Source organism: Oncorhynchus kisutch, linkage group LG29 (assembly GCF_002021735.2).
Source record: "Oncorhynchus kisutch isolate 150728-3 linkage group LG29, Okis_V2, whole genome shotgun sequence".
In the NCBI taxonomy this organism is placed as follows: domain Eukaryota; kingdom Metazoa; phylum Chordata; class Actinopteri; order Salmoniformes; family Salmonidae; genus Oncorhynchus; species Oncorhynchus kisutch.
This window is the reverse complement of record NC_034202.2, coordinates 43,010,199-43,034,141: the sequence shown is the minus strand read 5'-3', so window position 1 is coordinate 43,034,141 and position 23,943 is coordinate 43,010,199. Positions and strand designations below refer to the sequence as shown.

Here is a 23,943-nt window from a genome sequence, read left to right as displayed (position 1 = left end):
CAGGTAACACACACACACACACACACACACACACACACACACACAGGACTCTGAAACACTACGGCAGGGCTGAGCTCAAGACCTCTGATCACAGGTAACTCACACACACACACACACACACACACACACACACACACACACACACACACACACACACACAGGACTCTGAAACACTACGGCAGGGCTGAGCTCAAGACCTCTGATCACAGGTAACACACACACACACACAGGACTCTGAAACACTACGGCAGGGCTGAGTTCAAGACCTCTGATCACAGGTAACACACACACACACACAGGACTCTGAAACACTACGGCAGGGCTGAGCTCAAGACCTCTGATCACAGGTAACTCACACACACACACACACAGGACTCTGAAATATTTCGGGAGGGCTGAGCTCAAGACCTCTGATCACAGGTAACACACACACACACACACACACACACACACACACACACACACACACACACACACACACACACACACACACACACACACACAGGACTCTGAAACACTACGTCAGGGCTGAGCTCAAGACCTCTGATCAGACTAGCACCGTCTAACCGGTCTCCTCATCTCTGTGTGTAGCCAGGCCTGTGATGCATGTTGAGGCTAGGTTATAGGTTATAGCTTTAAACTCCCCTCCCCAGGCCTGTGATGGCAGTGATGGATATAGATGTCCTGGAGGTGGATCCAGATGCCCGTCACCAGGTGTATAAGGAGGTGATCGCCCTGCAGGGTCCTCCCGACGGAACCATCCTGGTCTCGCTCTGTTCCTCCGGACCTGACGACTACTTTGACGACGCGCTCATCGACGAGCTGCTGGACAAGTTCGCTGTGTTTGGAGAGGTCATCCTCATCAGGTGACGGAAATACACACACACACACCACACACACACACACACACACACACACACACACACACACACACACACACACACACACAGCTATGTTTTACTATACTTATTTCCCTAACCCTTACCTTGACCCCTAAACCTAACCGCTTACCTTGACCCCTAAACCTAACCCTTACCTTGACCCCTAAACCTAACCCTTACCTTGACCCCTAAACCTAACCCTTACCTTGACCCCTAAACCTAACCCTTACCTTGACCCCTAAACCTAACCCTTACCTTGACCCCTAAACCTAACCCTTACCTTGACCCCTAAACCTAACCCTTACCTTGACCCCTAAACCTAACCCTTACCTTGACCCCCTAAACCTAACCCTTACCTTGACCCCTAAACCTAACCCTTACCTTGACCCCTAAACCTAACCCTTACCTTGACCCCTAAACCTAACCCTTACCTTGACCCCTAAACCTAACCCTTACCTTGACCCCTAAACCTAACCCTTACCTTGACCCCTAAACCTAACCCTTACCTTGACCCCCTAAACCTAACCACTAACCCTTACCTTGACCCCTCAACCTAACCGCTTACCTTGACCCCTAAACCTAACCGCTTACCTTGACCCCTAAACCTAACCCTTACCTTGACCCCTAAACCTAACCCTTACCTTGACCCCTAAACCTAACCCTTACCATGACCCCCTAAACCTAACCACTAACCCTTACCTTGACCCCTCAACCTAACCGCTTACCTTGACCCCTAAACCTAACCACTAACCCTTACCTTGACCACTAACCCTTACCTTGACCCCTAAACCTAACCACTTACCTTGACCCCTAAACCTAACCACTAACCCTTACCTTAACCTCTAAACCTAACCACTAACCCTTACCTTGACCCCTAAACCTAACCACTAACCCTTACCTTTACCCCTAAACCTAACCACTAACCCTTACCTTGACACCTAAACCTATCCACTAACCCTTACCTTGACCCCTAAACCTAACCACTAACCCTTACCTTGACCCCTAAACCTAACCACTAACCCTTACCTTGACCCCTAAACCTATCCACTAACCCTTACCTTGACCCCTAAACCTATCCACTAACCCTTACCTTGACCCCTAAACCTATCCACTAACCCTTACCTTGACCCCTAAACCTATCCACTAACCCTTACCTTGACCCCTAAACCTAACCACTAACCCTTACCTTGACCCCTAAACCTAACCGCTTACCTTGACCCCTAAACCTAACCCTTACCTTGACCCCTAAACCTAACCCTTACCTTGACCCCTAAACCTAACCCTTACCTTGACCCCCTAAACCTAACCACTAACCCTTACCTTGACCCCTAAACCTAACCGCTTACCTTGACCCCTAAACCTAACCACTAACCCTTACCTTGACCACTAACCCTTACCTTGACCCCTAAACCTAACCACTAACCCTTACCTTAACCTCTAAACCTAGCCACTAACCCTTACCTTGACCCCTAAACCTAACCACTAACCCTTACCTTTACCCCTAAACCTAACCACTAACCCTTACCTTGACACCTAAACCTATCCACTAACCCTTACCTTGACCCCTAAACCTAACCACTAACCCTTACCTTGACCCCTAAACCTAACCACTAACCCTTACCTTGACCCCTAAACCTATCCACTAACCCTTACCTTGACCCCTAAACCTATCCACTAACCCTTACCTTGACCCCTAAACCTATCCACTAACCCTTACCTTGACCCCTAAACCTATCCACTAACCCTTACCTTGACCCCTAAACCTAACCACTAACCCTTACCTTGACCCCTAAACCTAACCGCTTACCTTGACCCCTAAACCTAACCCTTACCTTGACCCCTAAACCTAACCCTTACCTTGACCCCTAAACCTAACCCTTACCTTGACCCCCTAAACCTAACCACTAACCCTTACCTTGACCCCTAAACCTAACCGCTTACCTTGACCCCTAAACCTAACCACTAACCCTTACCTTGACCACTAACCCTTACCTTGACCCCTAAACCTAACCACTTACCTTGACCCCTAAACCTAACCACTAACCCTTACCTTAACCTCTAAACCTAACCACTAACCCTTACCTTGACCCCTAAACCTAACCACTAACCCTTACCCCTAAGCCTAACCACTAACCCTTACCTTGACACCTAAACCTATCCACTAACCCTTACCTTGACCCCTAAACCTAACCACTAACCCTTACCTTGACCCCTAAACCTAACCACTAACCGTTACCTTTACCCCTAAACCTATCCACTAACCCTTACCTTGACCCCTAAACCTATCCACTAACCCTTACCTTGACCACTAAACCTATCCACTAACCCTTACCTTGACCCCTAAACCTATCCACTAACCCTTACCTTGACCCCTAAACCTAACCACTAACCCTTACCTTGACCCCTAAACCTAACCCTTACCTTGACCCCTATAAACCTAACCACTAACCCTTACCTTGACCCATAAACCTAACCGCTAACCCTTACATTGACCCCTAAACCTAACCACTAACCCTTACCATGACCCATAAACCTAACCGCTAACCCTAAATCTAACCCTTAAGCCTACTAGGTTGCATCCCAAATACAGAAGGTTTGTTAAAACCTACAGGAGGTTTATCTCTCCAGCAACAGGGTTGGAGTTAAAACCTACAGGAGGGTCTCTCTCCAGCAACAGGGTTGGAGTTAAAACCTACAGGAGGGTCTCTCTCCAGCAACAGGGTTGGAGTTAAAACCTACAGGAGGTTTATCTCTCCAGCAACAGGGTTGGACAGCCCTTCTTAGTTAACTTGCTCACTTCTTATAATGCAATCCGTTCCTTTTATAAGGATCAATCACATCCATTCCAGACAATCGATCAGATATTGAACATGCATCTCTTTTAACACCCTGAATTGTCTCCTGTCTAGGTTTGTAGAGGAGAAGATGTGGGTGACGTTTCTAGAGGGTTATTCTGCTCTGGCTGCCCTGTCTCTGAGCGCCTCCACGGTGAGCACACAACCTTACACTGAGCATACAGATACACGGCAACACTGAGACAACGCCACGGCAACACACTCTGACAACGACACAGCAACACACTGGGACAACGTTGATTCACACACTGAGAAGCTGCATTGTAATATCTCTCTCCGTGCGTGTGTGTCTCCGTGCGTGTGTGTCTCCGTGCGTGTGTGTCTCCGTGCGTGTGTGTCTCTGTGCGTGTGTGTCTCTGTGCGTGTGTGTCTCTGTGCGTGTGTGTCTCTGTGCGTGTGTGTCTCTGTGCGTGTCTCTCTCTGTGTGTGTGTCTGTGTGCGTGTGTGTACGTGTCCTTGTGCGTGTCTCTCTCTCTGTGCGTGTCTGTCTCTGTGCACGTGTCTCTGTGTGTGTGCGTGTCTCTCTCTGTGTGTGTCTCTCTGTGCGCGTGTCTCTCTGCGTGTGTGTGTGTAGGTTCTGGGTAAGGTGATAGACATCCGTCTGAAGAGTTCAGGTTGGATTAAGAGTCTGGAGGAGGAGATGAGTGTAGAGAGGATCTGTGGATCTGTCCCTACTTCCGCCAGCTCCTCTCTGCTGGCCGAGGACGCTGATATGGGAGAGGATGACTACGATATGGAGGGTAAGAGAGGAGGGGTTTAAGAAGGCTGATGTGGGAGAGGATGACTACGATATGGAGGGTAAGGGAGGGGGGTTTAAGAAGGCTGATATGAGAGAGGATGACTACGATATGGAGGGTAAGGGAGAGGGGTTTAAGAAGGCTGATATGGGAGAGGATGACTACGATATGGAGGGTAAGGGATGAGGGGTTTAAGAAGGCTGATATGGGAGAGGAGGACTACGATATGGAGGGTAAGGGAGGAGGGTTTAAGAAGGCTGATGTGGGCCAGGATGACTACGATATGGAGGGTAAGGGATGAGGGGTTTAAGAAGGCTGATATGGGAGAGGATGACTACGATATGGAGGGTAAGGGAGGAGGGGTTTAAGAAGGCTGATGTGGGACAGGATGACTACGATATGGAGGGTAAGGGAGGGGGGTTTAAGAAGGCTGATATGAGAGAGGATGACTACGATATGGAGGGTAAGGGATGAGGGGTTTAAGAAGGCTGATATGGGACAGGATGACTACGATATGGAGGGTAAGGGATGAGGGATTTAAGAAGGCTGATATGGGAGAGGATGACTACGATATGGAGGGTAAGGGAGGAGGGGTTTAAGAAGGCTGATGTGGGAGAGGATGACTACGATATGGAGGGTAAGGGAGGAGGGGTTTAAGAAGGCTGATATGGGAGAGGATGACTACGATATGGAGGGTAAGGGAGGGGAGAGGATGACTACGATATGGAGGGTAAGGGATGAGGGGTTTAAGAAGGCTGATATGGGAGAGATGACTACGATATGGAGGGTAAGGGATGAGGGGTTTAAGAAGGCTGATATGGGAGAGGATGACTACGATATGGAGGGGAGAGGATGACTACGATATGGAGGGTAAGGGATGAGGGGTTTAAGAAGGCTGATATGGGAGAGGATGACTATGATATGGAGGGTAAGGGATGAGGGGTTTAAGAAGGCTGATATGGGACAGGATGACTACGATATGGAGGGTAAGGGATGAGGGGTTTAAGAAGGCTGATATGGGAGAGGATGACTACGATATGGAGGGTAAGGGAGGGGAGAGATGACTACGATATGGAGGGTAAGGGATGAGGGGTTTAAGAAGGCTGATATGGGACAGGATGACTATGATATGGAGGGTAAGGGATGAGGGGTTTAAGAAGGCTGATATGGGACAGGATGACTACGATATGGAGGGTAAGGGAGGGAAGAGGATGACTACGATATGGAGGGTAAGGGATGAGGGGTTTAAGAAGGCTGATATGGGACAGGATGACTATGATATGGAGGGTAAGGGAGGGAAGAGGATGACTACGATATGGAGGGTAAGGGATGAGGGGTTTAAGAAGGCTGATATGGGACAGGATGACTATGATATGGAGGGTAAGGGAGGGAAGAGGATGACTACGATATGGAGGGTAAGGGATGAGGGGTTTAAGAAGGCTGATATGGGACAGGATGACTATGATAGGGAGGGTAAGGGATGAGGGGTTTAAGAAGGCTGATATGGGACAGGATGACTATGATATGGAGGGTAAGGGAGGGAAGAGGATGACTACGATATGGAGGGTAAGGGATGAGGGGTTTAAGAAGGCTGATATGGGACAGGATGACTATGATATGGAGGGTAAGGGAGGGGAGAGGATGACTACGATATGGAGGGTAAGGGATGAGGGGTTTAAGAAGGCTGATATGGGACAGGATGACTATGGTTAAATTCATCCTCCATATTGCCTTCTTCCAAGCTGTATAGTTAGTAAAGAGAGAGCACTATGCCGAGGAACAGCCCACCGTAACAGTCCACCTCTAGGCAAGTCAATGGGCTTTTCCTAGCGAGGCTTTCTGTCTTGGTAGATCCGTGCGTGTGTGTGTGTGACTTCTCTCTCTGTGTGTCTTTCCACCAGGCGATGTGGATGAGGAGGTGGAGGATATTCTCCCCCAACACCTTCAGCCCGGCGCAGGCCCTGGGCCCCTCTCCTCCCCCTCCCTCTCCCCAAGGGGCAGCCCTTCTCACTCCCCCACCCACGGAGAACCAGCTGCCCCCAGCAGACCCAGCCGATCTGCACCACGCTCTGCTGGACCACCGCAAGGTACACACACACACACACACACACACACACACCGGAACACTGCAATGTACACACTCACTGCCAGACCCTAGCAAGGTACCATTGCACACACACACACACACGTGTAAGGACATAAATTGAAGGGTATATATATATATATAAGGGTATATATTTTTATTTTATTTTTATTTCACCTTTATTTATTATTTAACCAGGTAGGCTAGTTGAGAACACCTTTATTTAACCAGGTAAGCTAGTTGAGAACAAGTTCTCATTTACAACTGCGACCTGGCCAAGATAAAGCATAGCAGTGTGAACAGACAACACAGAGTTACACATGGAGTAAACAATAAACAAGTCAATAACACAATTAACAAGTCAATAACACAGTAGAAAACAAAGGGGGAGTCTATATACAATGTGTGCAAAAGGCATGAGGAGGTAGGCGAATAATTACAATTTAGCAGATTAACACTGGAGTGATAAATGATCAGATGGTCATGTACAGGTAGAGATATTGGTGTGCAAAAGAGCAGAAAAGTAAATAAATAAAAACAGTATGGGGATGAGGTAGGTGAAAATGGGTGGGCTATTTACCGATAGACTATGTACAGCTGCAGCGATCGGTTAGCTGCTTAGATAGCTGATGTTTGAAGTTGGTGAGGGAGATAAAAGTCTCCAACTTCAGCGATCTTTGCAATTCATATATATATATATATATATATAGAAGAGTATATATATAGAAGGGTGTATATATATATATATATATATAGGATATAATAATAATAAGGATATATATATATATGGTTTACTGATATAAATGAACATTGTCATTGTGCTCTTTCAGGAGTGTTAAGTCCCTCCCCCAGCAGGAGAAGTAGCATTGACCTAGCAGGTAAAACAGTGTTAAGTCCCTCCCCCAGCAGGTTAAACAGTGTTTAGTCCCTCCCCCAGCAGGTAAAACAGTGTTTAGTCCCTCCCCCAACAGGTTAAACAGTGTTTAGTCCCTCCCCCAGCAGGAGAACTAGCGTTGACCTAGCAGGTAAAACTGTGTTAAGTCCCTCCCCCAGCAGGTTAAACAGTGTTTAGTCCCTCCCCCAACAGGTTAAACAGTGTTTAGTCCCTCCCCCAACAGGTTAAACAGTGTTTAGTCCCTCCCCCAGCAGGTAAAACAGTGTTTAGTCCCTCCCCCAGCAGGTAAAACAGTGTTTAGTCCCTCCCCCAGCAGGTAAAACAGTGTTTAGTCCCTCCCCCAACAGGTAAAACAGTGTTTAGTCCCTCCCCCAACAGGTTAAACAGTGTTTAGTCCCTCCCCCAGCAGGTTAAACAGTGTTTAGTCCCTCCCCCAGCAGGAGAACTAGCGTTGACCCAGCAGGTAAAACACAGGGTCCCGTGTATAGGTAGGTGTCTTCGTGCCTGTCTGCTGGTTTGGTGTTTAGTTAGCAGTGTCTTTATCTACACCAGAGTGTCTGTGTTCAGTTCCTCAGATCTACTGATTAGACCAATACTCCCAGCCTCTTATGCCATTTGAGCTGTGTTCTGAACTATGCAATTCACACACAACCTCAAATCAGCTTAATAGTTTGTGTCCCAGTTGCTGTGTGTTTGTGAAATACATTTGTGAAAAAAAATATTATAAATTCCAGTCTGGTAAAAATGAAATTTGTAATGCAGGACTAGGAATGAGAGACACTGGTGCATAACATTGATTGTTCTCTCTGTCTCTCGCTCTCTGTCTCTCGCTCTCTGTCTCTCGCTCTCTGTCTCTTGCTCTCGCTCTCTGTCTCTCGCTCTCTGTCTCTCTGTCTCTCCCAGGGACTCCAGTGGACTTCCAGCCTGGTGCTCCTCAGGCCCTGGAGCCTAAACGCCCCCCTCCTCCTCGCCCCAACGCCCCCCCAGCCCGACCTGCTCCTCCTCAACGCCCTCCTCCTCCATCAGGTATTGGCTGTCTCGATATACCCCTTCACACCACGTTGACCTTTCTTATCCTACTACTATGTGCATCCCCAATGAAATATATTTGGACCAATTTGAGGTTTATGATGATTCAGATGGTTGAATATTATTTTTTTTTCTGGTGAAATGTGTTTCTCTTTCCATGTTCTGGTAACTAGTTTACATATTAGACGTCTAGAATGAACAATGAGATCCTAACAACGTCCATACCCGTCTTGGTAAAATAAACACTTCATGAACTGTAATTGATGAAGGGGGTTAACACTGTTAACGTCACCCCTTCCTTCCTGCTTGAAGGAGGCCTAAGCCCCATGCCCGGGAGAAGAGACCTGGGAGGTAAAATGGCTTTGTGCCAGACTGATCGATGTTGTGATATCACCCTCTGCTGTGTTAATACCGTATGATGGCTTTATTGTAGTAGACCTGTAGCTGTTACTGTGGTGACAGACTAGTTTACGGTGGTGGTGTAATGGTGGTTGACGTGGCTTATTCGTGCAGATGGTGTGGACATTTGTTGATTGTTTTTTTGTTTGTTAAATTGCAACTCATTTTCATGCTCTCCGGTATGGTAAAAGTCTAGGGGCCGGTTTCCCGGACACAGATTAAATCCTAGTCTCGGACTAAGAAGCACATTCAGTGGATAATCTTAATATGTATCTGTCCAGGAAACCAGCCCTTAGAAACTGAGTTTGATTTCAGTGTGGAATTAGGAAACCTTTTAAAGTGGTTAACACCAGTTATATAGGAAGCACAGTTACACAGGAAGCACAGTTATACAGGAAGCACAGTTATACAGGAAGCACAGTTATACAGGAAGCACAGTTACACAGGAAGCACAGTTATATAGGAAGCACAGTTACACAGGAAGCACAGTTATACAGGAAGCACAGTTATACAGGAAGCACAGTTATACAGGAAGCACAGTTATACAGGAAGCACAGTTATACAGGAAGCACAGTTATACAGGAAGCACAGTTATACAGGAAGCACAGGAAGCACAGTTACACAGGAAGCACAGTTATACAGGAAGCACAGTTATACAGGAAGCACAGTTGCACAGTTACACAGGAAGCACAGTTACACAGGAAGCACAGTTATACAGGAAGCACAGTTATATAGGAATAAAAGGCCTGGCACAGAATATTGCTGCATCAGTTAGCCTAGCCTCTTGGCCACATCAGTTAGCCTCTTAGCCACATCAGTTACCCTCATCATCAATTAGCCTATCCGCATCATCAGTTAGCCCTGCCTCTTCTTCAGTTAAGCCCAGCCTGATCATCAGTTAGCCCCAGCCTGATCATCAGTTAGCCCAGCCTCATCATAATTTAGCCTCATCAGTTAGCCCTGCCTCATCCTCAGTTAGCCCTGCCTCATCCTCAGTTAGCCCTGCCTCATCATCAGTTAGCCCTGCCTCATCTTCAGTTAGCCCTGCCTCATCCTCAGTTAGCCCTGCCTCATCTTCAGTTAGCCCTGCCTCATCCTCAGTTAGCCCAGCCTCATCATCAGTTAGCCCAGCCTCATCATCAGTTAGCCCAGCCTCATCATCAGTTAGCCCAGCCTCATCATCAGTTAGCCCAGCCTCATCATCAGTTAGCCCTGCCTCATCCTCAGTTATCCCTGCCTCATCCTCAGTTAGCCCTGCCTCATCCTCAGTTAGCCCTGCCTCATCCTCAGTTAGCCCAGCCTCATCCTCAGTTAGCCCTGCCTCATCTTCAGTTAGCCCTGCCTCATCCTCAGTTAGCCCAGCCTCATCTTCAGTTAGCCCTGCCTCATCCTCAGTTAGCCCAGCCTCATCATCAGTTAGCCCCAGCCTCATCATCAGTTAGCCCCAGCCTCATCATCATAACAGTGTTGTATTGTAGTTCTGTCTTGTCCTTCATTTTGAGCCCTGTGTTTTACGTTCCTCCACTCTTTAAGACTTTGGAGAATATTCTGGAGAAAATACACTAAGCCCTGCTCTGGCTAGGAGAGGCAGCGAAGGTAACACGTCTGTAGATCTAGATGGGTTACTCGCGTCATGTGATCTCTGCTTTCTACACAAAGAGTTGGATAAATGGCACATCTTTGCCACAATGTCCCCTGTGACCATCCAGACAACTGAGATGTTGTCAGTCCTCAATGGCAACATTGTTAAAACAGACTTTGTGGCAAGTGAGTCCTCTATCTCAACTCTATGATTTGTCCAATAGAATTATAACAGACATAGCCTTGTGTCTGGTTACTCTGAGAGTATAATTGAATGTGTTTGTGTTAAGGTATAGTCTAGTCTGTGTTGTTCCTTATTGAGGTATAGTGAATTTGTGATTCAGCCTATTTTAGAATAGCTCGTGTTTTTGTGAAGTAGCGTTGTAATGTGATCAGAGAATCTCTTCTAGAATCAACCAGGACCAGTCCCTTCTGTCCGTTTTACTCTTTGATAGTAGGATGTAACCTGAGACGAGGCCAGTGGTTTTAATACCTCTCTTCGGGGGGGGGGGGGGGTTGAGGATGAGGAGTTGTTCACCCTGATTCATCTGGTCATGGGGTTGAGGATGATGTTCACCTTGATTCATCTAGTCATGGGGTTGAGGATGAGGATGTTGTTCACCCTGATTCATCTAGTCATGGGGTTGAGGATGAGGAGTTGTTCACCCTGATTCATCTAGTCATGGGGTTGAGGATGAGGAGTTGTTCACCCTGATTCATCTAGTCATGGGGTTGAGGATGATGTTCACCCTGATTCATCTATTCATGGGGTTGAGGATGAGGAGTTGTTCACCCTGATTCATCTAGTCATGGGGTTGAGGATGATGTTCACCCTGATTCATCTAGTCATGGGGTTGAGGATGAGGAGTTGTTCACCCTGATTCATCCAGTCATGGGGTTGAGGATGAGGAAGTGTTCACCCTGATTCATCCAGTCATGGGGTTGAGGATGAGGAGTTGTTCACCCTGATTCATCTAGTCATGGGGTTGAGGATGAGGAGTTGTTCACCTGATTCATCTAGTCATGGGGTTGAGGATGAGGAGTTGTTCACCTGATTCATCTAGTCATGGGGTTGAGGATGAGGAGTTGACACGTTGAATCAGGGGTGCCTGTTCTGGAATAGGTCAGATACATGGAATGGCTGGGGGTCCCTGAGGAGAGGTTAATAACCTCAGGCTTAGGCTGTGTCTTTGGTTATTCCTGGATGAGGAGTAGAAACGGTAGGGTGAACCGGTAGGGCGTAACGGTAGGGCGTACCGGTAGAGCGTACCGGTAGGGTGAACCGGTAGGGTGTACCGGTAGGGCGTACCGGTAGGGTGAACCGGTAGGGTGTAACAGTAGGGCGTAACGGTAGGGTGAACCGGTAGGGCGTAACGGTAGGGCATAACGGTAGGGTGAACCGGTAGGGCGTAACGGTAGGGTGAACCGGTAGGGCGTAACGGTAGGGTGTAACGGTAGTTGAACCGGTAGGGCGTAACGGTAGGGTGTAACGGTAGGGTGTAATGGTAGTTGAAACGGTAGGGTGTAACGGTAGTTGAACCGGTAGGGCGTAACGGTAGGGCGTAACGGCAGGGCGTAACGGTAGGGTGTACCGGTAGGGTGTAACGGTAGTTGAAACGGTAGGTACAGTTGTTTGTAATGAAAAGTAACCTAATGTTAAAGTCTGGTTTCCTTTGTGCTGCTTCTGCCGGCGAAGGACAAAAAAGCCCTGCGCTCGCTAGACCTGCCTCAGGTGAGTAGTGATGAGACTGTTATAACAACACCTACTTTCTCAATGCTGGTCCTGGGGACCCCGAAGGGGGGGCTGGTCCTGGGCACCCCGAGGGGGGGGCTGGTCCTGGGGACCCCGAGGAGGTGGGGGGCTGGTCCTGGGGACCCCGAGGAGGGGGGCTGGTCCTGGGGACCCCGAGGAGGGGGGGGCTGGTCCTGGGGACCCCGAGGAGGGGGGCTGTTCCTGGGGACCCCGAGGAGGGGGGGGCTGGTCCTGGGGACCCCGAGGGGGGGAGGCACATTTAGTTTTTTGCCCTTGCACTCACACTCGTGATTCAAATCTAATGATTGGTGATGAGTTGTTTAACTGAATAAAGTTAAGGACAAGTGCTAGGACAAAAACATGGAACAGGATTAAGAAACACTGGCTTATAGCATGGCTATATAATAGTGGTAACAGAGTGGTAACAGAAACACTGCCTTATAGCATGGCTATATAATAGTGGTAACAGAAACACTGCCTTATAGCATGGCTGTATAATAGTGGTAACAGAGTGGTAACAGAAACACTGCCTTATAGCATGGCTATATAATAGTGGTAACAGAAACACTGCCTTATAGCATGGCTATATAATAGTGGTAACAGAGTGGTAACAGAAACACTGCCTTATAGCATGGCTATATAATAGTGGTAACAGAAACACTGCCTTATAGCATGGCTATATAATAGTGGTAACAGAAACACTGCCTTATAGCATGGCTATATAATAGTGGTAACAGAAACACTGCCTTATAGCATGGCTGTATAATAGTGGTAACAGAAACACTGCCTTATAGCATGGCTATATATAATAGTGGTAACAGAAACCAGATACACACTACTTTAGATGGAGGTAGATAGCTGATATCCCTATGGAAGTCAGTATGTTGACATGTCTTGGTGATAGATGGAGGTATGACTCCACCTAGCTATCTGGAGATGAATGTCCTGACTATGACTGGTCCACCTAGCTATCTGGAGATGAATGTCCTGACTATGACTGGTCCACCTAGCTATCTGGAGATGAATGTACTGACTATGACTGGTCCACCTAGCTATCTGGAGATGAATGTACTGACTATGACTGGTCCACCTAGCTATCTGGAGATGAATGTACTGACTATGACTGGTCCACCTAGCTATCTGGAGATGAATGTACTGACTATGACTGGTCCACCTAGCTATCTGAAGATGAATGTACTGACTATGACTGGTCCACCTAGCTATCTGAAGATGAATGTACTGACTATGACTGGTCCACCTAGCTATCTGGAGATGAATGTACTGACTATGACTGGTCCACCTAGCTATCTGGAGATGAATGTACTGACTATGACTGGTCCACCTAGCTATCTGAAGATGAATGTCCTGACTATGACTGGTCCACCTAGCTATCTGAAGATGAATGTACTGACTATGACTGGTCCACCTAGCTATCTGTAGATGAATGGACTGACTATGACTGGTCCACCTAGCTATCTGGAGATGAATGTATTGACTATGACTGGTCCACCTAGCTATCTGAAGATGAATGTCCTGACTATGACTGGTCCACCTAGCTATCTGAAGATGAATGTCCTGACTATGACTGTAAGTCTCTCTGGATAAGAGTGTCTTTTAAATGACTAAAATTCTATGTAATGTTTCACTTGTCTTGACACCTCGTGGCCAGCGATGGCCAGAAGGGGCAGCGAAGGTAAATAATGTATGAATGGGCTACCCATGTGATCATGGCATCGCCAGTGCTTGACTTGGGCAGGAGGTCACCGGAGGTCACCAGAGCTGCGTAACCAGCACCTCAATGTTTCTACTGCTCTAATCCGTACACAGCTCATAGAATATTACCTCAAATGTATTGTGTAATTCCTGTACCTAAATATAAACAGTTACTGGCATCCAAAATGAGTATCGGCACCTATTTCAGTCCAAATCAAGCACTGGGCGTCTCCTATAGAAGCATCCAGGAAGTCCCTTCTATCTTATTGAATGTTCTAGAACAAGGATATTCAACTCTACACTACGAAGGCAGGACAACTGCTGCTTTTCTGTCTGTTTTTGATTTTCTGTTATACCTAATAATTAATTATACCCTCTCCTGATGTCCCAGGTCTAAAATTTGTTCCCTGATTTCGAAGGGGGTAAGAATTGAAAATGAAGAAAAAAAGAAAAGCAGTGGAACTGGCTTCGAGGTCCAGATTTGAAAATGTCTCTGTTGTATCTCTTTGTTGAAACATCATCTTGTTGCTTGGTTAGCGAATCAGAATCACCTTTGTTTACAGAGTTTCATTTACAGGGACCTGGGGTGTATTCATTGTACCGATTCTGTTACAAAAATGTTTCTTAACAAAAGCGAACTGAACAAGGAAGGTATATATTTTTTTGTCCAATAGAAACTCTTGTTTTAAAGTTGCAACGGGAATGTTTTGCAACTGTTTGGCTAATGATTACATACATGGGGAAGTGGTGCTGACACCAGAAGTTTACAGACAGAAGATAGATAAGGGATTTACACATTATCTCCACACATGTTGCTATGCTAGTGAGTCCTTATCATAGCGACAGATAAGAAATAAGTGTTTAATCCCCAAGGTGGGAAATTTGGTTTGTAAATCATCAGCACGTACACACAGTCACACAAAAAATTACAATTTTTTAAAAAGTTGTAAAAAACATAAAAAGTTCCCCGCGTAGTATATAGTATAGTACTGATCCCAGCCTATAGAATAACAGATCAGTAGTACTGATCCCAGCCTATAGAATAACAGCTGTATAGTACTGATCCCAGCCTATAGAATAACAGATCAGTAGTACTGATCCCAGCCTATAGAATAACAGCTGTATAGTACTGATCCCAGCCTATAGAATAACAGATCAGTAGTACTGATCCCAGCCTATAGAATAACAGCTGTATAGTAGTGATCCCAGCCTATAGAATAACAGATCAGTAGTACTGATCCCAGCCTATAGAATAACAGCTGTATAGTACTGATCCCAGCCTATAGAATAACAGATCAGTAGTACTGATCCCAGCCTATAGAATAACAGCTGTATAGTACTGATCCCAGCCTATAGAATAACAGATCCGTAGTACTGATCCCAGCCTATAGAATAACAGCTGTATAGTAGTGATCCCAGCCTATAGAATAACAGATCAGTAGTACTGATCTCAGCCTATAGAATAACAGCTGTATAGTACTGATCCCAGCCTATAGAATAACAGATCAGTAGTACTGATCTCAGCCTATAGAATAACAGCTGTATAGTACTGATCCCAGCCTATAGAATAACAGATCAGTAGTACTGATCCCAGCCTATAGAATAACAGCTGTATAGTACTGATCCCAGCCTATAGAATAACAGATGTATAGTACTGATCCCAGCCTATAGAATAACAGATCCGTAGTACTGATCCCAGCCTATAGAATAACAGCTGTATAGTACTGATCCCAGCCTATAGAATAACAGATCCGTAGTACTGATCCCAGCCTATAGAATAACAGCTGTATAGTACTGATCCCAGCCTATAGAATAACAGATCCGTAGTACTGATCCCAGCCTATAGAATAACAGCTGTATAGTACTGATCCCAGCCTATAGAATAACAGATCCGTAGTACTGATCCCAGCCTATAGAATAACAGCTGTATAGTACTGATCCCAGCCTATAGAATAACAGCTGTATATCATGTCATTGACAGAAATCCAATAGTGGGCATTTTACCATTTGTGATGAAACAACAGTGAATGGACACCTTCAGCCATTGGTTGTTCTGGTTGTCAATCATATGTCTCTGTTCCAGGTCGTGTCCAATCAGGTCCTGGAGGCCTGCCCAGACCGGTGAGTGTTAAAGATCAATACGTCTGTCCAAGCAGATTGAATATGCTCTGAAGATACTACGTTTAGATGGACTGTGAACTTCTCTCTCTCTCTCTCTCTCTTCCTTCTGTCTCTCTCTTTACCTCTCTCTCTCTCTCTCTTCCTTCTGTCTCTCTCTTTACCTCTCTCTCTCTCTCTTCACCTCTCTCTCTCTTCACCTCTCTCTCTTCCTTCTCTCTCTCTCTCTTCACCTCTCTCTCTTCCTTCTCTCTCTCTCTTCCTTCTCTCTCTCTCTTCCTTCTCTCTCTCTCTTCCTTCTCTCTCTCTCTCTTCCTTCTCTCTCTCTCCCTTCTCTCTCTCTTCCTTCTCTCTCTCTTCCTTCTCTCTCTCTCTCTCTTCCTCTCTCTCTCTCTCTTCCTCTCTCTCTCTTCTCTCTTCTCTCTCTCTCTCTCTCTCTCTCTCTCTCTCTCTCTCTCTCTCTCCCTTCCTTCTCTCTCTCTCTTCCTTCTCTCTCTCTCTTCCTTCATTCCTCTCTCTTCCTTCATTCCTCTCTCTCTTCCTCTCTCTCTCTCTCTCTCTCTCTCCCCTCTCTCTCTCTCTCTCCCCTCTCTCTCTCTTTCTCTTCACCTCTCTCTTCTCTCTCTCTCGTCACCTCTCTCTCTCTCTCTTCACCTCTCTCTCTCTCTCTTCCTTCTCCCTCTCCCCACATCCTTTATTTCTCTCTCCCTCCAGAACATGCCTCAGAGGGCTGGGGTGATCAGTGTGACCCCCCAGGCGCGTCCTGCCCACCCAGGTGCTCCCAGACCCACCCCAGAGGCACCGGGGGCTCCACGGCCCACCCCAGACACTCACCCTGGAGCTCCCAGACCTGGCCCTGACGCCCAGCCTAAACCCACCGACCTGCCCCTGGGTGAGACGCAGCCTGGAGCCCTCACACTATCAACCACACCTGGCTTCAAATAGTATTTGTTTTTTATTTGAAATCTTCCTAGACTGTGATTTGAGAAGGACAGATGGCACACTGTAAACCAGCGTTCCCGCAAATTCGGTCCTGGGGACCCTCATCAACTCGCCATCAAGATTTGATTATTTAAATCAGCTGTTTAGGGCAACAACAACAACAACAACAACAACAACAACAACAACAACTAAAATATGTACTCCCCATGCTGTTCCCAGAAGTTAACCAGGAAACCCAAACTGGGAAACGCTGCTGTAAACTCATGACTGTTTAAAGGGGTAATCTGGGATCGGTAAATTCTTGGACTATTAAATATAGCTATTCATTCTTTATGAAGACTGTCTCTCTGTCTAAGTCTTCTGTAACATTGTCTTGCAGGCCCCCCTCCTTCCGGACCCCCTCCAGTGAGACATGTCCCCTCCCCAATGCAGCCCCAGTCTGCCCCTCCAGCCCAGCCTCCCATGCAGGCTCCCATGCAGGCCCAGTCTGCCCCTCCAGCCCAGCCTCCCATGCAGGCTCCCATGCAGCCTCCCATGCAGGCCCAGTCTGCCCCTCCAGCCCAGCCTCCCATGCAGCCTCCCATGCAGGCTCCCATGCAACCAACCATGCAACCAACCATGGCTGCCCCAATGCAGCCAACCATGCAGGCTCCCATGCAGCCCCAGTCTGCCCCTCCAGCCCAGCCACCCATGCAGGCTCCCATGCAGCCCCAAATGGCTGCTCCAATGCTGCCCACACAGGCCGGAGCAGGGCTAGGGGCTACCGGGGTTGTGGCCCCCCAGGGGCTGTCCTCCCCCAAGCCCCCTCCCCGCTCCCGTTCCTCTCATGTCCTGCCCCCTGAGACCACCACTACAGAGAATGCCCCTGCAACCCAGGTTAGTACCAAGCAACACTCTGTATACAGTTACCATGACAACATAGAGGTTAATACCAACACTCTGTATACAGTTACCATGACAACATAGATGTGAATACCAACACTCTGTATACAGTTACCATGACAACATAGAGGTTAATACCAACACGCTGTATACAGTTACCATGACAACATAGATGTTAATACCAACATGCTGTATACAGTTACCATGACAACATAGAGATTAATACCAACACTCTGTATACAGTTACCATGACAACATATATGTTGATACCAACACTCGGTATACAGTTACCATGACGACATAGAGATTAATACCAACACTATGTATACAGTTACCATGACAACATAGAGATTAATACCAACACTCTGTATACAGTTACTATGACAACATAGATGTTAATACCAACGCTCTGTATACAGTTACCATGACAACAGAGGTTAATACCATCACTGTATACAGTTACCATGACAACATAATGGTTAATACCAACACTCTGTATATAGTTACCATGACAACATAGAGATTAATACCAGCACTCTGTATACAGTTACCATGACCACATAGTGGTTAATACCAACTCTGTATATAGTTACCATGACAACATAGAGATTAATACCAACACTCTGTATACAGTTACCATGACTACATAGTGGTTAATACCAACACTCTGTATATAGTTACCATGACAACATAGAGGTTAATACCAACCAACACTGCAATATGTCACTTTTTGGGCGATCCGACAAAATTCACATAGAAATGTGAGTAATAGATCTGTCATTCTCATTGAAAACCAGTCTAAGAAGTGGTAGATCTGTTCTACAGTGGCTTGAAAAAGTTCAAAGAAAAGACTGTCTGTTGTTGTGACTTGGATGAAGATCAAATCCGATTTATTTATAAAGCCCTTCTTAGATCAGCTGATATCTCAAAGTGCTGTACAGAAACCCAGCCTAAAACCCCCAAACAGCAAGCAATGCAGGTGTAGAATCACGGTGGCTAGGAAAAACTCCCTAGAAAGGCCAGAACCTAGGAAGAAACCTAGAGAGGAACCAGGCTATAGGGAAAACTCCCTAGAAAGGCCAGAACCTAGGAAGAAACCTAGAGAGGAACCAGGCTATAGGGAAAACTCCCTAGAAAGGCCAGAACCTAGGAAGAAACCTAGAGAGGAACCAGGCTATAGGGAAAACTCCCTAGAAAGGCCAGAACCTAGGAAGAAACCTAGAGAGGAACCAGGCTATAGGGAAAACTCCCTAGAAAGGCCAGAACCTAGGAAGAAACCTAGAGAGGAACCAGGCTATAGGGAAAACTCCCTAGAAAGGCCAGAACCTAGGAAGAAATCTAGAGAGGAACCAGGCTATAGGGAAAACTCCCTAGAAAGGCCAGAACCTAGGAAGAAACCTAGAGAGGAACCAGGCTATAGGGAAAACTCCCTAGAAAGGCCAGAACCTAGGAAGAAACCTAGAGAGGAACCAGGCTATAGGGAAAACTCCCTAGAAAGGCCAGAACCTAGGAAGAAACCTAGAGAGGAACCAGGCTATAGGGAAAACTCCCTAGAAAGGCCAGAACCTAGGAAGAAACCTAGAGAGGAACCAGGCTATAGGGAAAACTCTCTAGAAAGGCCAGAACCTAGGAAGAAATCTAGAGAGGAACCAGGCTATAGGGAAAACTCCCTAGAAAGGCCAGAACCTAGGAAGAAACCTAGAGAGAAACCAGGCTATAGGGAAAACTCCCTAGAAAGGCCAGAACCTAGGAAGAAACCTAGAGAGAAACCAGGCTATAGGGAAAACTCCCTAGAAAGGCCAGAACCTAGGAATAAACCTAGAGAGGAACCAGGCTATAGGGAAAACTCCCTAGAAAGGCCAGAACCTAGGAAGAAACCAGGCTATAGGGAAACCTCCGTCGTACGTGCGCTATTTCCCTGCTTCCCGTTCCTAAGTTTTGTTTTTGCGTTTTTTACTTCCTGTTTTGTACCCCAGCTACAAACAGCTGAAAATACAATATTTTGGGGCTTTTGGAAAGATATTTCACAGTGGTTTAGATGACACAATGATTCTCTACATGATTCTCTACATGATTCTCTACACTATACATAACTTGTTTTGTCACAAACGGACATTAGGATGTTTCTACATATTGCACCTTTTAAATTAGAATGTAATGGCTCCTTTGTTTAAAGGCCTTGATTAGTTCAGAAGTAAAACTAGGCTTAACAAATGGCATAATAAGCTATATGGACTCACTCTGTGTGGATAAATAGGCGTTGACATGATGTTTTTATTGACTACTCTTTCACCCCGTCCCCCAAACATTCAACATCTGTAAGGTCCCTCCTTAAAGTACCAGAGAGCTTTTTGAAAGTCTCAGTGATTGGTGGATGGGTAACAATAACAAATCAGACTTTGAATATCTCTTTAAACATGGTCAAGTTAATAAAGATGACTTATTAAAACCACCCAGACGCATCACAGATAGAGTCGTCCTTCTGAACTGAGCTGCCGGAGAGGAAGGAAACTGCTTTAGGGAGGTTACCAATGAGGCCGTTGGCGATTTTAAAAACAGCTACAGAGTTTAATGGCTGTGATGGTAGAAAACTGAGGATGGATCAACAACATTGTAGTGACTCCACAATAATAACAGAGTGAAAAGAAGAATGCAAATATTCCTAAACATTCAACAAAGCACTAAAGTAATACTGCAACAAGAAAAACACGGCCAAGGAAGACACTTTTTGGCCTAAATTCAAACCCAGATCCAAGTAACTGTTTCCTGTAATGCACCAAGGCCAAATATATATTCATTAAAAAAATGAATACAACATCTTCCAATTTGACATTTAGAATATTTTGTTTACATGCTTGACAAAATAATGACAATTGAATCACTTTTAATCCCACTTTGTAACACAATAACATGTGGATAAAGGAGATGTCTAGTTTGTTAGCTACTGTATGTCATGGTATAATGTTACAGGAACACATGAGATGAGGGGAATAACAAGTAGATGGTACATGCACAAAACAATTGTCTTTATCTCTTTGTCTTTATCTCTCTGTCTTTATCTCTCTGTCTTTATCTCTCTGTCTTTATCTCTCTGTCTTTATCTCTTTCTTTCTCTCTCTCTGGCTTTATCTCTCTCTCTCTCTGTCTTTATCTCTCTCTTTCTTTCTCTCTCTGTCTTTATCTCTCTCTGTCTTTATCTCTCTCTGTCTTTCTCTCTCTCTGTCTTTCTCTCTCTCTGTCTTTCTCTCTCTCTGTCTTTCTCTCTCTGTCTTTATCTCTCTCTGTCTATCTCTCTCTGTCTTTATCTCTCTCTGTCTTTCTCTCTCTGTCTTTATCTCTCTCTGTCTATCTCTCTCTGTCTTTATCTCTCTCTGTCTTTCTCTCTCTGTCTTTATCTCTCTCTGTCTTTCTCTCTCTCTGTCTTTCTCTCTCTGTCTTTATCTCTCTCTGTCTTTCTCTCTCTGTCTTTATCTCTCTCTGTCTTTATCTCTCTGGCTTTCTCTCGTTCTCTCCTTTCTCTGTCCCTTACACAGCTTTGCTACAGTTATATAGGTGTGTAAGTGTCCTTCTCTCTCCATCTCTCTCTCCCTCTCTCCCCCTCTCTCTCCTTCTCTCTCCAAGCCGGAGCAGCCCTCTGGGTGACAGGTATACCATTGCCTCCTCTATATTAAACTCCTCCTTGTTTCTCTCCATAGCACCTCTGTCACTGAGTCCTCTAGTCCAGTGTATGACCCAAGTCTCAAATCACACCCTAATCCCTAGATGGTACACTACTTTGGACCCTAATCCTTAGTACACTACTTTGGGCCTTTATCTCGTCTAAAGTCGTGTACTAACTAGGGAATAGGGTGTGATTTGAGTCTCCCTACTCCCATACATTAGTCACTTGCTTCATGTTTTAGTTGATTTCTGCCTTGATCCATCTGTAGGTGTTTATTTGATCGTGTCTCCTAGCCCATCACAAGTCTAATAACAGTGGGTTTATATGTTCATCAACTGGTAAAAAGGGTTGTTGTTGTTGTTTAAACTGTTGTTGTTGTTGTTGTTTTTACGTGGCCAGCATGACAATCCACACATCTGACCTTAAAAATAACGGGATGTTTTGTCTCGTCCAGTTCAATCAATGCATGTCGGCCACGTCTAGCCTGGTAATCTACCCCCGAATTTGTGTTAACCTTCCTTCAACACATCGACGTTCCTTTACATATATCCTGCCTTTGATCAACACGTTGAAATGGACCACTTCCTGTGTTGATATGGAATAACTTCCTGCTGTATCGTGTTTTATATTTAATGTGTAGTCCAATGGTAATTGCAGCCAACGGTCACCTGGTCAGTCCTTTCACTGGTTAGGTATACTAGTACTTTCTGTGGAATATATTATAGCTGGTTAAGTGTAGTCGTAGGTTATTAAAGTAGACTTGTTGCATGTTATAACGAGAGAGCTCTTACTGCTGAAACGCCACTCTACGATTACATTCCATGTATTTATTTCCTCATTACATCAATATAAACTGCCATTGGCTCAGCTTTTTCCCCGACCTTGGCTCTGATTTGGTGACTCCGGTGTCATTTTCTCCCCTCTAGATCAATGGGGTGAATGGAATCCAAAGAGAAGCACAATGGAAGCCCGAACCCTTTGACACACTCACCTCTGACCTCTCCGCCTCTTGGCTCAACACCCAATCACTGACCAGGAACTCCTCCTTATACTCAGCTCCTACCCTCCCTTCATCCCTCCACTCCACCCCTCTGTCCACCCCGCAGGCCTTCGACAACTCCTCTTCCTCCACCCTCCCCCCTTCCCTCACCCGGTCTCTCCTCCCCCCTCCCCCGGTCCCATCTCGAAGTAGGTCCCAGGAGGCCCTGCAGCGGGGCTCTCCCAACCCCTTCCTGAGTGATCCGGTCCCAGCCCGTCCCAACAGCACCAACCCCTTCACTGGTCCTCTGGTGCCGCAGGGTCAGAGGCGCTCCCTGACACCTGACTTCCTTGCCCAGCAGAAGGCCTCAAGGCCTGGTCTCGACAGGACCATGTCTGCCTTCACCCAGCCCCTCGCCCCTACCCCAGCCTCACTTCTCTCCCCTACCCCAGCCCCGTTCCCAGCTTTTGCTCCCAACATGACGCCAGGGGCACCTGCACCCCCTCCATCGCTCCACCGGACAATGTCCCTGCTTGGCCCATCGACGACCCCCCTCATCCCTGCTCCAGCGCTCCCTCTCCTGACTGCTCCCTCTCTCCCTCCCCCTATGCTCCCCCTGGCTCTTCCGCTCTCTCGCCCTCTTCTTCCAGCCCCTGCCCTCCCCCTGTCTCCTCCCTCCTCCACCCCTGACCTCCCCCTGTCTCCTCCCTCCTCCACCCCTACCCCCCTGTCGTCCCGCCCCCAGCCCCCTCCTCCCCCTCGGGCCCAGCTGTGGGTGACCTTCGATGATGATTCAGTCCTCCCCGTCCCAGCCAAGGCTCCACCAGCAGCCCCAACTGCTTCCACCTCCCCCCCATCTCTCACCCAGACTCAGTTTTCCTGCTCTGGTTTCGACTCTGACCCACACTGGGCCACTGGCTCCACAACCTTGACCTCCACATTAATCTCCCGGCCCCCTCCGATCCCAGCCAGGGTGGTCCCAGGCAGCAGCCAGCCCCCGCTCCCAGCCCGAGCCACAAACAACCTCCCTTTCCCCAAGGACTTCTCTGAGAGATAGGAGTGACCCGGCGATCTATGGTCCACCACAGAGGAAACGTGTCCTATGTAGGACAGGGACGACCTATCTAGAGGAGTGTAGATCTATGGTCCACTACAGAGGAAACGTGTCCTATGTAGGACAGGGCAGACCTATCTAGAGGAGTGTAGATCTATGGTAAATGTGAATGTGTGTATGGTTTGTATAAAGAGTCAGGTATTTAACCCATTTAGACTAAACCCCTCCCACTCCTGAATATTCATGTACCACTGCTGTTCCATAACATCTTTGTTGCCGATGTTATTAACACATCACATGTCATTATGTGAATATGTATGTTTCTCCTGGTCTTGTTTATTTCGTTATGGCAGGAGACATGTTCCTGGGTCTATATCAGGG

The 23,943-nt window shown here is 46.7% G+C and overlaps 1 protein-coding gene across 1 annotated transcript in view; it reads left to right on the top strand.

Moving 5' to 3' along the window:
* Nucleotides 1-23,565, top strand: part of synj1 (synaptojanin 1) — a 105,503-nt gene extending 81,938 nt beyond the window's left edge. Inside the window, exons 21-33 of the mRNA XM_031809095.1 lie at nt 654-866; nt 3,791-3,869; nt 4,311-4,476; nt 6,375-6,560; nt 8,355-8,477; nt 8,793-8,831; nt 12,157-12,192; nt 13,883-13,906; nt 16,010-16,047; nt 16,759-16,936; nt 17,366-17,862; nt 22,456-23,163; nt 23,254-23,565. Of these exons, the coding sequence (XP_031664955.1) occupies nt 654-866; nt 3,791-3,869; nt 4,311-4,476; nt 6,375-6,560; nt 8,355-8,477; nt 8,793-8,831; nt 12,157-12,192; nt 13,883-13,906; nt 16,010-16,047; nt 16,759-16,936; nt 17,366-17,862; nt 22,456-23,163; nt 23,254-23,565 (2,599 nt within the window). The remainder of the gene's footprint in view (nt 1-653; nt 867-3,790; nt 3,870-4,310; nt 4,477-6,374; nt 6,561-8,354; nt 8,478-8,792; nt 8,832-12,156; nt 12,193-13,882; nt 13,907-16,009; nt 16,048-16,758; nt 16,937-17,365; nt 17,863-22,455; nt 23,164-23,253) is intronic.
* The last annotated feature ends 378 nt before the right edge of the window (nt 23,566-23,943 follow it).